This window comes from Pan paniscus, chromosome X, assembly GCF_029289425.2.
Source record: "Pan paniscus chromosome X, NHGRI_mPanPan1-v2.0_pri, whole genome shotgun sequence".
Taxonomy (NCBI): Eukaryota; Metazoa; Chordata; class Mammalia; order Primates; family Hominidae; genus Pan; species Pan paniscus.
In genome coordinates this window covers 135,312,328-135,327,299 of record NC_073272.2, presented here as the reverse complement: position 1 = coordinate 135,327,299, position 14,972 = coordinate 135,312,328, and the positions used below count along the sequence as shown (strand labels likewise).

General features: G+C 42.0%; 1 protein-coding gene across 8 annotated transcripts in view; it reads right to left on the bottom strand.

The window, feature by feature from the left end:
* Positions 1-1,013: 1,013 nt before the first annotated feature.
* Positions 1,014-14,972, bottom strand: part of LOC129395283 (sarcoma antigen 1) — a 22,711-nt gene continuing 8,752 nt past the window's right edge. For 3 of the 8 annotated variants that reach the window (XM_055106370.1, XM_055106369.1, XM_055106371.1), the window contains exons 3-20: positions 12,379-12,511; positions 9,466-9,606; positions 8,689-8,829; positions 7,917-8,057; positions 7,530-7,670; positions 7,009-7,155; positions 6,622-6,762; positions 6,234-6,374; positions 5,846-5,986; positions 5,458-5,598; positions 5,071-5,211; positions 4,296-4,436; positions 3,905-4,045; positions 3,519-3,659; positions 2,745-2,882; positions 2,124-2,498; positions 1,661-1,754; positions 1,014-1,277 (exon numbers count right to left, since the gene is read on the bottom strand). In XM_055106370.1, coding sequence (XP_054962345.1) covers positions 1,178-1,277; positions 1,661-1,754; positions 2,124-2,498; positions 2,745-2,882; positions 3,519-3,659; positions 3,905-4,045; positions 4,296-4,436; positions 5,071-5,211; positions 5,458-5,598; positions 5,846-5,986; positions 6,234-6,374; positions 6,622-6,762; positions 7,009-7,155; positions 7,530-7,670; positions 7,917-8,057; positions 8,689-8,829; positions 9,466-9,606; positions 12,379-12,511 — 2,679 coding nt within the window. In that variant the 3' untranslated portion in view covers positions 1,014-1,177. The remainder of the gene's footprint in view (positions 1,278-1,660; positions 1,755-2,123; positions 2,499-2,744; positions 2,883-3,518; positions 3,660-3,904; positions 4,046-4,295; positions 4,437-5,070; positions 5,212-5,457; positions 5,599-5,845; positions 5,987-6,233; positions 6,375-6,621; positions 6,763-7,008; positions 7,156-7,529; positions 7,671-7,916; positions 8,058-8,688; positions 8,830-9,465; positions 9,607-12,378; positions 12,512-14,972) is intronic. The other 5 variants (XM_055106373.1, XM_055106372.1, XM_055106375.2 and 2 more) reach the window with 3 other exon arrangements.

Genomic DNA, 14,972 nt, shown 5'->3' with positions numbered 1-14,972 from the left:
TCCAGCATACTTTGCTTTCTCTCCCATAGTTAGGATCCATGGGTCCTAGAATCAAGAAGTAAAACTGGGAGTGTCTCTATTCACTATTCACCCCAGTGATCGACTAGCAAAAATGCTTCTTATCCTTCTGACTTTAGGCTCTGCTGAACTAGAAGTCTTAGTTCCAAAGGAAGAAATGCTTTCACCAAGCGACACAACAGTGATTCTATTGAGAACAGATTGATACTGCCAGCTGGCCATTTTGGTGTCTTCATCAATTTCCATCCAGAATCAAAGGAGGGGGTCATCTAGTGTCTGGGGGTGATGAACCTGATGATGAAAGGGGGATTAATTGCACTACACCAGGGGCTAAAAAAGAGTATGTCTGATATGTCTAGAGAGCTGCTTAGACCTCCCATTTTGTTTGTTTGTTTGTTTGTTTTGAGATGAAGTCTCACTCTGTTGCCCAGGCTGGAGTGCAGTGGCGTGATCTCAGCTCACTGCAACCTCCACCTCCCAGGTTCAAGCAATTCTCCTGCCTCAGCCTCCTGAGTAGCTGGGATTACAGCCGCGGGCCACCATGCCCGGCTAATTTTTTGGTTTTTTTTAGTAGAGACGGGGTTTCACCATGCTGGCCAGGCTGGTCCCGAACTCCTGACCTTGTGATTTGCCTGCCTCAGTCTCCCAAAGTGCTGGCATTACAGGCAGGTGCCACTGCGCCTGGCCCCTCCCATGTTTTTCGATTACACTTAATGGAAAATTACAGCAACCCAATCCAGGCAGGATATCGAATGGTCCAGAATGTTCAGTAATGAAGGTTTGAGTCAACCTGCGAGGCCAAGCACCATGACTGGCTGACATACTATCTCAGGGCAAAGGGAATGAGAAATGGGTAGTGAAAGAAGGCAGTTATAAGTACCAGCTACAGCAATGTGAGGTGCTGCAGAAACCAGGACTGTAATACTAAATATCTTGGTGAGTTGTTAACTCATATCCCTCCTCAGGTGGAAGAAGAAACCAACAAACAAGAAAAGTGCAGCTTTTACTAACAGAGATTTATTAAATTTAAACAGCTCCCTTTTTCGTAGCTTCTGGAAGGGAATTCTCTTCGTTTCAGGATTATAGGGAGCTTCAGCAATAACCTGTTCCATCCTACAGCATATGTCCTTGTTTCTCCTTGGTCTTTGCACTAACACAATTATCTTTTTCTCATGTGCTTAACTTTTCTGAGATGGCAGTGGGAATCTATTTCTTTAAGCGCCTTCTCGAGTTGCTGAATTAAGACAACTTTTTTAAACCTGAAATTAAAGAGGTATTCCATTCACCAGAGGATACCTACAGGATCTATGAGATGTAAGAGGTAGAGTGGATACAAAATAGAATTTACCATCTACATGCAAACAGAAAATGCATCCTCATTGAAAGATACAAACTAGAAAAATACAAAGTGAGTCAACTGAGGGCCCACATACACTCCCAGATTTTGATAAATTTGGAAGCCTCCATGGTATTGGAAGAAAGTGTTAGAATAAGATAGTATCAACCTAAATGCCTGTGGAAATAGCATGAACTATGATTGAGGGCCAGGGATTAGGAGGAACAAACCATGATTTTTTCCTGCCCCTGTCCCAAATTGGGCGCAAGTGCTTAAAACAATAGCACAGTTCCTTTTTGCACTCACCTTGCTGCTTCCTTGATGGTAAATTCAACAAATTGTCTCTTGACTTTCATAGATCCTTGTACCTCTTCAAGCAAAATGAAAATTCTTTCATAATCTGAAGATATTTTAAAAATTAGTATTTCTACAATTACAAAAATGAAATATACCTCAATCTTAGTGCATCCACTACCACAGTATACATTTTTCATGGGCTACAATGTTACATAGTGTTTGTGTTTTGAATGCTTAAATCACGACATCTGTATATTACTAAGGAAACTATTGTGAACACTAACAAAGGAAAACAAAACACTTAAGCAGACATATTAGCAATTTTCAGTGAAATTAAAGTAAAGCCATGCTAAATTATATATAGATCCAATTCAGCCAAACAATGAGCTCAAGAGGCAGCTCAATTCTGTTCTAAATCATAGAATGAGACACTTCTCATGCTTTCATTGATAGACATTCTTGCAGTACTTACTTTGCCCAAACCTTCGAACTTCTTTCATTAATTGATATTTTATATCATCATTAATTTTCTTTGCCATGGCAGGAGATATTTGTGGTGTATTTGGCACAGTTTCCACCGAAGACATTGCTGTAACTGGTGGGTCACCTGCAGAGACACTGTAGTTTTTGGTGCCTACCGCAAATTCATTACTATCAGGTTTGTAAAGCAGCTCATCTTTGCTGAGACTTGTGAAGTCGTGAGAGAAAGAATCCAATGCATTGGGTGGCATACGATGTCCTGTCATATTTATCAGCTCTGGTGAATCAGAATTTGACAGGAAGCCATCAGGAGGGGTTTGATCATTTTCCATCTCCTCCTCCTGGATATCGTGAATGACAGTAGCATCTGGAATCCAAATGAAAAAATTGAGCTGTGAGATAAGTGCATTAGGTCACCCCCACAGTATATCCCTCTGATGCCCAGTTTCTAGGGAGTTATCTCATGAAGCAAGAGGATACACCAGGTGGTGATCCAAGACCCCTCAAACTAAGTTCGAGTAAGATAATACAACAAAACCACCTTCTTCCCTGCAGGACACTATGCATGCATATGGAAACCAAGTAGGACAGTACAACCAATACACAAACATACACAGATCCCTGGTACTTCTGCATGAAATACCAGCTCCTGACAGATTAATACAACCAGGTGGAACCGTTGACAAGGAGTTATCAGGTGCCTGTTGGCCATTTGTCATCTCCTCATGGACACTGTGAGTGGTGGTGACATCTGGAAACAAAATGAAGAGGTTGAGCTGTGAAGTAAGTGCATAATGACAACCCCACAGGGATATCCTGCTGATGCTCAGTTTCCAGGACGTTACCCCATACAGCAGGAGGATACACCAGGTGGCAATCAGAGACCCTGAAATTGAGGCAAGCAAAAGTAATACCGCAAAACCACCTTCTTCCCTTGATGACACTATGCATGCATATGGAAATCAAGTAGGAAAGTACAACTTATAAGAAAACATACACAGATCCCTGGTACTCATGGCTGGGATGTTAGCTCCTGCTATATTAATAAGCCCTGATGGAGGGGTTAACAAGAAGTTATGAGATGCTGGTTGGCCGTTTTTTATCTTCTCTCCACAGACATGGTGAGTAACGGTTGCATTTGGAAACCAAATGAAGAGATTGAGCCGTGAGGTAAGTGCATTATGTCAACCCCATAGGTATATCTCTCAGATGCTCAGTTTCTAGGAAGTTATCAATGAAAGAAGGCAAGGATATGCCAGGTGGACATATGATACCCCTCAAACTGAGGCTAGGAAAGAATATACAACAAAATTACCTTCTACCATTCATGAAAATATGCCTGCTTAGGGAAACCAAGTAGGACAGCACAACTAATAAGCAGACATACACAGATCCCTGGTAATCGTGGATGAAATTCCAGCTGCTGCCATATGACGAAGCCATGGAGGAGCAGTTGACAAGATGTTACCAGGTGCTGGTTGGCTGTTATTTATCTTCTCTTCACGGATGTTGTGAGTGACTGCAGCATCTGGAAACAAAAGAAGAGGTTGGGCTGTGAGGTAAGTGCATTATGTCAACCGCACAGGCATACCCCTCTGATGCTCAGTATCTAGGAAATTATCTCATTAAGAAGGAGGATATACCAGGTAGCAATCTGAGAACCCTAAAATTGAGGCCTGAAAAGGTAATACAACAAAACTACATTCTTCCCTCATGACACTATGCATGCATATGGAAACCAAGTATGACAGTACAACAAGTGAATAAACTTACACTGATCCCTGGTACTCATGGATGAAACACCAGTTGCTGCCATATTAATAAGTGCTGGTGGAACAGTCGAGAAGACATTATCGGATGCTGCTTGGCCATTTTTAATCTTCTCTTCATGGACATTGTGAGTGACGGTAGCATCTGGAACAGAAATAAAGAGGTTAAGTTTTGAGTTAAGTGCATTATGTCAACCCCACGGGTATATCTTCCTGATGCTCAGCTTCTAGAAAAGTATACCGTAAAGCCGGAGAGGATATGCCAGATGGCCATCTGAGAACACTCAAATTGAACTCATGAAAGATAATACAACAAAACCACCTTCTCCTATTCATGACACTAGGCATGCATATGAAAACCAAGTAGGACAGTACAACTGAATAAGCAAACATACACTGATCCCTGGTACTCATGGCCGGAATACCAGCTGCTGTCAAATAAGTAAGTCCTGGTAGAACAGTTGACAAGTCATAACTAGGTTGTGGTTGGTTATTTTCCATCCTCTCTTCATGGACATTTTGAGTGACGGTAGCATCTGGAAACCAAATAAAGAGGTTGACTTGTGACGTAAGTGCATTATGTCAATACCACAGGTATATCCCTCTGATGTTCAGTTTGTAAGAACTTGTTCCGTAACACAGGAGGCTATAACAGGTGGTGATCTGAGACCCCTCAAATTTAGTCCAGAAACGATCATGCAAAAAAACCACCTTCTTCCCTGCATGACACTGCATGCGTATGGAAGTCAAGTAGGACAGTACGACTAGTAAACAAACATACACTGATCCCTGGTACTCAGGGGTGGAATACCAGCCCCTGTGACATTCATAAGCCCTGCTGTAACAGTTGACAGTAATGTATCAGGTGCTCTTTGCTAATTTTTAATCTTTTCTTCACAGTCATTGTGAGTGATGGTAAAATCTGGAAACCACATGAAGAGGTTGAGCTGTGAGGTAAGTGCATTATGTCAGCCCTACAGATATATTCCTCTGATACCCAGTTTCTAGGAAATTATCTAAGAAAGCTGGGGAGGATATGCCATGTGGACAACTGAGATCCCTCAAATTGAGGTTAGGAAAGAATATACTACAAAACCACATCTACCCTTCATGAAAATATGCATGCATATGTAAACCAAGTATGACAGTACAACTAATTAACAGACATACACAGATCCTTGGTAGTCATGGATGGAATACCACCTGAAGCCATATGACCAAGCTGTGGTGCAACATTTGATATGATCTTATCAGTTTGGGGTTTGCCACTTTCCATCTTCTCTTCACGAACACTGTGAGTAATGGTAGCATCTGGAAACCAAAGGGAGAGGTCAAGCTGTGAGGTACGTGCATTATGTCAACCCCACCGATATATCCCACTGATGATGAGTTTTTAGAAAACTATCCCATAAAGCAGGATAATACATCATATGATGATCTGAGGCCCCTCAAATTGAGGCCAGGAAAGATAATTCACAAAACAACCTTCTTCCCTTCATGACACTATGCATGCATATGGAAATCAAGGAGGATGGTATAACTAAAAAACACACATACACAGATCCCTGGAACTCATTGCTGGAATACTAGCTCCTGCCATATTAATAAGCCCGGATAGAAAATTTGACAAGACGTTATCCTGTTTTCGTTGGCCATTTTCCATCCTTGCTTCATGGACATGGTGATTGACGGTAGCATCTAGAAACCAAATAAAGAGGTCGAGCTGTGAGTTAAGTGCATTATGCCAAGCACACATGTATATATCCCTCTGATGCTCAGTTTCTAGGAATTTATCACATAAAGCAGGAGGATATACCAGGCAGCGATCTGAGACCCCACAAATTCAACTCACGAAAGACAATACAATAAAACCACATTCTTCCATTTATGATACTGCATTCATATGGAAACCAAGTAGGATAGTACAACTAGTAAACAAACATACACTGATCCCTGGTACTCATGGGTGGAATACCAGCTCTTGCCAAGTTAATAAGCTCTGGTGTAACAGCTGACAAGACGTTATCAGGGGTTGGTTGGCTGTTATCTTTCTTCTCTTCACGCAGATTGTGAATGATGGTAGCATCTGGAAACCAAATGTAGTTGATGAGCTGTGAGGTAAGTGCAGTATGTCAATCCCACAGGAATACCCCCTCTGATGCTCACTATCTAGGAATTTATCTCCTAAGGAACTAGGATATACCAGGGAGCAACTGAAAACCCTAAAATCGAGGCCAGAAAACATAATACAACAATACCGTCTTCTTCCCTTGATGACAATATGCATGCATATGGAAACCAAGTAGGACACCACAACTAGTAAACAAACTTACGCTGATCCCTGGTACTCATGGCTGGCATATCAGCTGTTGCCAAATAAGCAAGCCCTGGTAGAACAGTTGACAAGGCGTTACTAGGTAGTGGTTGGTTATTTACCACTCTCTCTTCACAGACATTGTGAGTGATGGTAGCATCTGGAAACCAAATGAAAAGCTTGAGCTCTGAGCTAAGTGTATTATGTCAGCCCTACAGGTATATCCCTCTGATGCTCAGGGTCTAGGAAATTAACTCATAAAGCAGGAGGATACAGCAAGTGATGATCTGAGACACCTCAGATTGAGCTCATGAAAGAGAATCCAATAAAACAACCTCCTTCCCTTTATGACACTGTGCATTCATATGTAAACCAACTAGGACACTACAACTAGTAAACAAACATACACTGATCCCTGGTATTCATGCCCGGAATACCAGTTGCTGTCAAATAAATAATCACTGGTTGAACAGTTGACAATACGTTATTAGGTTGCGGTTGGTCATTTTCCATCTTCTCTTCACAGACATTGTGAGGGACGGTGGAATCTGGAAAACAAATGAAGAGGTTGAGCTGTGAGTAAGTGCATTATGTCAGCCCCACAGGTATATCCCTATGATGCTCAGCTTCTAAGAAATTATTGCATAAAGCCGGAGGACATGACAGGTGGTGATCTGAGATCCCTCAAATTGAGCTCAAGATAGATGATACAACAAAACCTCCATCTCCCCTTCATGACAATATGCACGTATATGGAAACCAAGCAGGATAATCCAATTAACAAGCAAACATACACAGGCCATTGGTGCTGATGGCTGGAGTACCAGCTCCTGCCACATTAATAAGCCCTGTTGAAGCAGTTGACAAGATGTTATCAGGTTGGGGTTGGGGTTGGCCCTTTTCCATCTTCTCCTCAGGGACATTGTAAGTGATGGTAGCATCTGGAAACCAAATGAAGAGGCTGAGCTGTTAGGTAAGTGTATTATGGTAACCCCACAGGTATATCCCTCTGATGCTCAGTTTCTAGGAAATTATCTCATAAACAGGAGGATATACCAGGTTGCCATACGAGACCCCTGAAATTGAGGCCAGGAAAGACAATACAACAAAACCACCTTGTATGCTTTTTGACACTATGCATGCATATGGAAACCAAGTAGGACAGTAATACAAATAAACAAACTTACATGGATCCCTGGTACTCATGGGTGAAATACCAGGAAAGACAATACAACAAAACCACCTTGTATGCTTTTTGACACTATGCATGCATATGGAAACCAAGTAGGACAGTAATACAAATAAACAAACTTACATGGATCCCTGGTACTCATGGGTGAAATACCAGTGTCTGTCATATTAATACGCCGTGGTCGAAGAGTCAACAACACGTTATCAGGTGCTGGTTGGACATTTTCCATCTTCTGTTCACAGACATTGTGAGTGACTGTAGCATCTGGAAACCAAAGGAAGAGGTTGAGCTGTGAGGTAAGTGCATTATGCCAACTCACAAGTATATCCCTCTGGTGCTCAGTTTCTATGAAATTATTTCATAAAGCAGTAGGATATATCAGGTGGTGATGTGAGACCCCTCAGATTTAGGCCAGAAACGATAACACAACAAAACCACCTTACTCCCTTCATGGCACTATGTATGCATATGAAAACCAAGTAAGACAGTACAATTTATAAGTGGACATACAGAGATCTCTGGCACTCATGGCTGGAATAGGAGTTGCTGCCATATTAATAAGCCCTGTGGGACCAGTTGACAAGACGTTATCAGGTTGGGGTTGGCCATTTTCCATTCTCTCTTCATGGATATTGTGAGTGACGGTAGAATCTGGAAACCAAATGAAGAGTTCAAGCTGTGAGGTAAGTGCATTACGTCAGTGCCACAGGTATATCCCTCTGACGCTCAGTTTCTAGGAAATTATCCCATAAACCAGGAGGACATATCAGGTGGTGATTTGAGACCCCTGAATTTTAGGCCAGAAAAGATAATAAAACAAAACCACCTTCTTCCCTGCATGACACTGCATGCGTACGAAAAACAAGTAGGTCAGTACAACTAGTAAACACACACTGATCCCTGGTACTCAGGGGTGGAATACCAGCCCCTGTGAAATTCATAAGCCCCGCTGTAATAGTAGACAAGAATTTATCAGGTGCCATTTGTTCATTTTTTATCTTCTCTTCACAGATAGTGTGAGTAACAGTTGAATCTGGAAAACAAACGAAGAGTTTGAACTGTGAGGTAAGTCCACTATGTCAGCCCAACAGGTATATCCCTCTGATGCTCAGTTTCTAGGAAATTATCTAAGAAATCAGGGGAGGATATGCCAGGTGGCCATCTGAGACCCCTCAAATTGAGACTAGGAAAGTATATGCAACAAAAGTGACTTCCACCTTTCATGAAAATATCCATGCTTATGGAAAACAAGTATGACAGTACAACTAATTAGCAGACATACGCAGATCCCTGGTACTCATGGATGGAATACCAGCTGCAGCCATATGAACAAGCTGTGGTGGAGCAGTTGACAAGACTTTATCAGTTCGAGATTGGCCATTTTCCATCCTCTCTTCACGGATATTGTGAGCGATGGTAGCATCTGGAAACCGATGGAACAGGTTGAGTTGTGAGGTATGTGCATTATGACAATTGCACCAGTATATCCCACTGATGCTCGGTTTCTAGGAAATTATCCCCTAATGCAGGAGAATACATCATATAATGATTTGAGTCCACTTAAGTTGAGGTCACGAAAGATAATTCAACAAAACCACCTTCTTCCCTTCATGACATTACGCATGCATATGGAAACCAAGGAGGACACTACAACTAATAAACAAACACACACAGATCCCTGGTACTCATCGCTGGAATACCAGCTCCTGTCATATTAATAAGCCCTGATAGAACATTTGACATGACATTATCTCATTGGGGTTGACCATTTTCCATCCCCTCCTCATGGACACTGTGATTGACAGTAGCGTGTGGAAACCAAGTGAAGAGGTTGAGCTGTGAGGTAAGTGCATTATGTCAACCCCACAGGTATATTCCTCTGTGTTCAATTTCTAGGAAATTGTCTAAAAAAGCAGGGGAGGATATGCCAGCTGGCCATCTGATACCCCTCAAATTGAGGCTAGGAAAGAATATACAACAAAACCACCTTCTATAATTCATGAAAATATGCCTGCTTATGGAAACCAAATAGGACAGTACAATTAATAAGTAGACATACACAGATCTCTCATACTTATGGATGAAATTCCTGCTGCTGCCATATTACCAGGCCATGGTGGAGCAGTTGACAAGACGTTATCAGCTGCTGGTTGGCCGTTATTTATCCTCTCTTCACGAATGCTGTGAGTGACTGCAGCATCTGGAAACCAAATGAAGTGGTTGAGCTGTGAGGTAAGTGCATTATGTCAATGGCACAGGCATGCCCCACTGATGCTCAGTATCTAGGAAATTATCTCATAAAGAAGAAGGATACACCAGGTAGCAATCTGAGAACCCTAAAATTGAGGCCAGAAAAGATAATACAACAAAATTACCTTCTTCCCTCACGACACTATGCATATATGGTGCGTAGTGGAATCCTCGTAGGACAGTATAACAAGTGAGCAAATTTACACTGGTCCCTGGTACTCATGGATGAAATACCAGCTGCTGCCATACTAATAAGCACTGATGGAACAGTTGCAATGACATTATTGTGTGCAGATTGGCCATTTTTTACCTTCTCTTCATCGACATTGTGAGTGATGCTAGCAGCTGGAAACCAAATGAAGAGGTTGAGCTGCAAGATAGGTGTGTTTTGTCCCATCCTCCCCCAGAGGGACAGCTATGTATTAATCAGGTTCTAAAGAATTATTTATTTCATGAAACAGAAGGATTTACCACGTGGAAATCTCAGATCTTGTGACAGAGATCAGGTCAGATAATACAATAAAACTACCTTTTTACCTCTTGGCATAATGAATATATGCAGTAAAGAAGTACGACAGCAGAATAAACATTCACAAGTTTTTGTATTCGTCATTTTGTATCATCTTGCTGCCCTTTAGACAATTCTCACTTGATATTATTTGTATAGTTCACCTATAAATGCCATGCTGTGCACAGCAGGAAGCCAGACTAAGTGAGCCCTCCTTAACCTGCCTCCTTTCTACCCCAAATACTCTGAGAAAATACACGTGGCTATTGGAGTTGAACACTCTTATCTCCACTCCATCATCACACATCTGTATTTTTATATGATTCTACAGATCCTCCCCTTCTATCTAGAAAAAGTGACTTTCTTTTCACTCCAGGTCTGTCGCCTCTTTCATTTATTCATCATCTGTGGCAGGCAGCATGCCAGGACCCAGGGATCAGCAGTAAACAGCCCAGGGAGCAACGTTCCCTGCCCTTGTGGAGCTCACATCCTCATGGGGCAGTCAGACAGTACATGCACAATGAGCAAATGAAACAAGCAGCATTGGGCTGGTGTTGGAAAAGCAGTCCACAGGCCTGTGGGAGACAGCAGCAGAGGGAGCCCCCGGGGCTGCAGCTGGTTTGGCAGAGGCTTCTGAAGAAGTGCCATTGGGCAGGGCTTGGAGAAAGAAGCAGAGCCTCCTGTGCAGAGGCAGAGGGAGAGTTCCAGGCTGCAGTGAGGCCAAGGGTAGGGAATGGAGTGGGGATGGACCGGGCACTACAGAGGTGAAGGACAGAGGCAGAGAGAGCCAGGAGGAAATGGATGGGACCCATGTTAGGAGAGGGTGACAGAGGCCAGGCCGTGCAGAGGCTTGGAGACCAAAGCCGGTTCAGGGTCTGTTCTGAGTGCTTAGGAGAGATGAGGATGGGTTTTCAGGAGGGACATGGCATGATGTGATTTACGTGCTGAAATAATTATCTAGCCACAGGGTTAGAGAGTATGCGATAGATGAGCGAAGATTAGAAACACAGAGCTAAGAAGGCATTGTACTAGCCTGGAGACAGATCACGGCAGCGTGCACTGGAGGCATAGAGAGAAATGGTTGGATGCAGAATTTATACTGGGCATCTACTGCTGGACTTGCTAAGAAATGGGAAATGAGAGAGTAATAAAAGAATCATGAGATAACTCATAAGTGACTTTAAGTATTTTGACTAGAACTGCTAAGTAAAAGTACACCAGGGGTGTTCAGGAGGTGTTAGGCAACCGACCATGAGAGCTGAGTGCTGCCAACTCTTCCTGAATCTGGTTCAGTGACCTTATGTTGACAGCTTGAACTAGGCCATGGTGGGATTATTTGCCCGATGGATAGCTGCAAACTGTAAAAACCAGGATTCCTCAATCCCCCATACCTGTGAACAGCTGGTTGTTACACCTTTGTGGATGTTTCACCTAATGGACAGTATCTTTAATTGAAATAGTGAAAGATAAAAGTAGAGTATTTTTGGAGAGAGGGAGGTCAGAAATTTGAGCATGTAGAGTCAGTTGAATTTTACATGCCTATTAGACACCCAGTAAAGATACCGCGAGTGTAGTCGTATTTGAGTCTGGATTTCAGGAGCAAGTTGTAGTGTAGAAGTATAATGGTGAGAATTCTTATAGTGTGAATCATTTAAAATTCTAAGACAGCATGGCATCGCCTAAGGAGATAGTATATTGAAGAGAAGAGAGTCTAGGATTAAGCTTTGGGGCTCCGAAATATTTAGAGGTGGGAAGGGAGAGGAGAAAAACAAAAAAGAGAAGGAAAATGAGTCTCTAGTAACAGGGTAAGAAATCCAGGTGTCTGGGGACCCAAGAAGCTTTCCGTGCAGGAGGGAGTAAACAACTGTGTCGCATGCTGCTGAGACATTAACGCCAAAGTGTAGCAAACACTGGTGACCTTGATGATAGTAGTTTCATTGGAGTACACTAAGAAGCCAGACCACACTGGGTTAGAGCGGAATGTGAGGACAGGCAGAAAGTGAGCAGACCCATCCTCTTGTTGAGCCCACCATCTCCTTCTGCCTCAGGAACCTGCTTCATTCATCTAACGCTTGCAACAACTCCAAATTGTTGCACCTAATTAGAACCTTGCCCTTCCACTTGCAAATGTGCTCGTATCTGTTCATCCCTCAAGGACATGACTACAAATGTCCTTTGACATGGTTGAGGCCCAAAGATTGGATTCCCCCTCACCTTCCTGTTTGTCTAACCACGAGGACATACTCTTCCTTCTCTTAGATGAAGAGTGTCTCTTGGATTTTCTGGAATGCTTCTTTTTGCTTTGATGCCCTGTTGCAACCAGATTTACTTCATCACTCCTCATTTGCTGAAAAACATCAGTGAACATATTCCATTAAAGACAAATCCAACCACTGCAAAGTCACAGTCTTCATATGCATACACAGCCATGCATTTATATCATTAATGTAAGTTTTAGTCACAGGTCAAAGATTTCTCATCCCTGAACATACACGATGCTCTCAGAAAAGGCAAGCTAATTTTAATCAAGTCTCAGTGAAACAAGGGAAGGTAAAATACAAGGTGTTATCCAAAGTCAAACATGGTACAGTCATGATAAATCAGAATGCTTGGGGAATGAGTGGCTTTCATCATCCAAAGGTATAAACATATGGTTATCTCTCTCATGAAGTACACATCATTTTGTCTCAGCCCTTGTTAGGGGAGAAAAAAAAAGAAATACCTTTTTTATCTTTTAGTGCTTTTTTTTTTTTTTTTTTTTTTAGACGGAGTCTTGCTCTGTCGCCCAGGCTGGATTGCAATTGCATGATCTCGGCTCACTGCAAGCTCTGCTTCCCCGAGTCACGCCATTCTACTGCCTCTGCCTCCCGAGTTCCTGGGACTACAGGCACCCGCCACCACGCCCGGCTATTTTGTATTTTTAGTAGAGACGGGGTTTCACCGTGTTAGCCAGGATGGTCTTGATCTCCTGACCTCCTGATCCTCCCACCTCGGCCTCCCAAAGTGCTGGGATTACAGGTGCGAGCCACCACACCAGGCCTCTTTTAGTGCTTTAAAGTTAGTTATTAACCAATACTCATTAATACTTTATTAGATGATACATATAGATAATGAAGGGTAGGATAGATTGAAAAGATAAATTTTCCCACCTCCAACCTTATGGAGATTCCGATATGTTGATCTTGGAATCAGGCAGGGGTAGGGCGTGCTTTACAATGTTAGTGGTAAATAAAACATGAAAATGAAGGGTATAGTATGTATGTTAACTAAAAGCTGTTTTCATCAAAGGATAACCCAAGAATATGTTCCTGCCTACTAGAGGTACCAAGAAGAGCTGGTAATATTACTACTGAAACTATTCCAAAAAATTAAAAAGGAGGGACTCCTACCTAACTCATTTTATGAGACCAGCATCACCCTGATACCCAAACCTGGCAGAGATACAACAAAAAAAAACTTCAGGCCAGTATTCCTGATGAACATCGATGCAAAATCCTCAATAAAATACCGGAAAACTGAATCCAGCAGCACATCAAAAAGCTTATCCCCCATGATCAAGTTGGCTTCATCCCCGGGATGCAAGGTCGTTTCAGAATAGGCCAATCAATGAATGTAATTCATCATATAAACAGAACTAAAGACAAAAACCACACGCTTATCTCAATAGACGCGGAAAAGGCCTTTGATAAAATTCAACATCCCCTTATATTAAAAGCTCTCAATAAACCAGGTATTGAAGGAACATACCTCAAAATAATAAGAGCCATATATGACAAACCCACAGCCAATATCATACTGAATGGGAAAAACCTGGAAGCATTACCCTTGAAACTGGCACAAAACAAGGATGCCCTCCCTCACCTCGCCTATTCAACATAGTATTACACGTTCTGTCCAGGGGAATCGGGCAAGACAAAGAAATAAAGAGTATTCAAAAAGGGAGACAGGAAGTCAAATTACCTTTGTTTGCAGATGACATGACCCTATATCTAGAAAATCCCATTGTCTCAGCCCAAAAGCTTCTTAAGCTGATAAGCAATTTCAGCAAAGTCTCGGGATACAAAATCCATGTGCAAAAATTGCTAGCATTCCTCTACACCAAAAACAGGCAAGCAGAGAGACAAATCATGAATGAACTCCCATTAACAATTCCTACAAAAAGAATAAATTACCTAGGAATATGGCTAACAAGGGAAGTGAAAGACCTCTTCAGAGAGAACTACAAACCACTGCTCAAGGAAATCAGAGAGTAAATAAATGAATGGAAAAACATTCCATGCTCATGGATAGGAAGAATCAATATTGTGAAAATGGCCATACTGCCCAAAGTAATTTAGAAATTCAATGCTATTTCCATTAAACTATCATTGATATTCTTCACCAAGTTAGAAGGAGCTATTTTAAAATGCATACGGAACGAAAAAAGAGCCAGAATAGCCAAGACAATCCTAAGCAATAAGAACAAAGCTGGAGGCATCACGCTACCTAACTTCAAACTATACTACAGGGCTACAGTAACCAAAGCAGCATGGTGCTGGCAGAAAAACAGATACATGGACCAATGGAACAGAATAGAGAACTCGGAAATAAGATCACACGGTGATAACCATCTGATCTTCGACAAACCTGACAAAAACAAGCAATGGGGACAGGATTCCCTATTTAATTAATGGTGCTGGGAGAACTGGCTAGCTGTATGCAAAATTTGAAACTGGGCTCCTTCCTTACACCTTATACAAAAATTTACTCAAGATGGATTAAAGACTTAAATGTAAAACACAAAACTATACAAACCCTAGAAAAAAAAA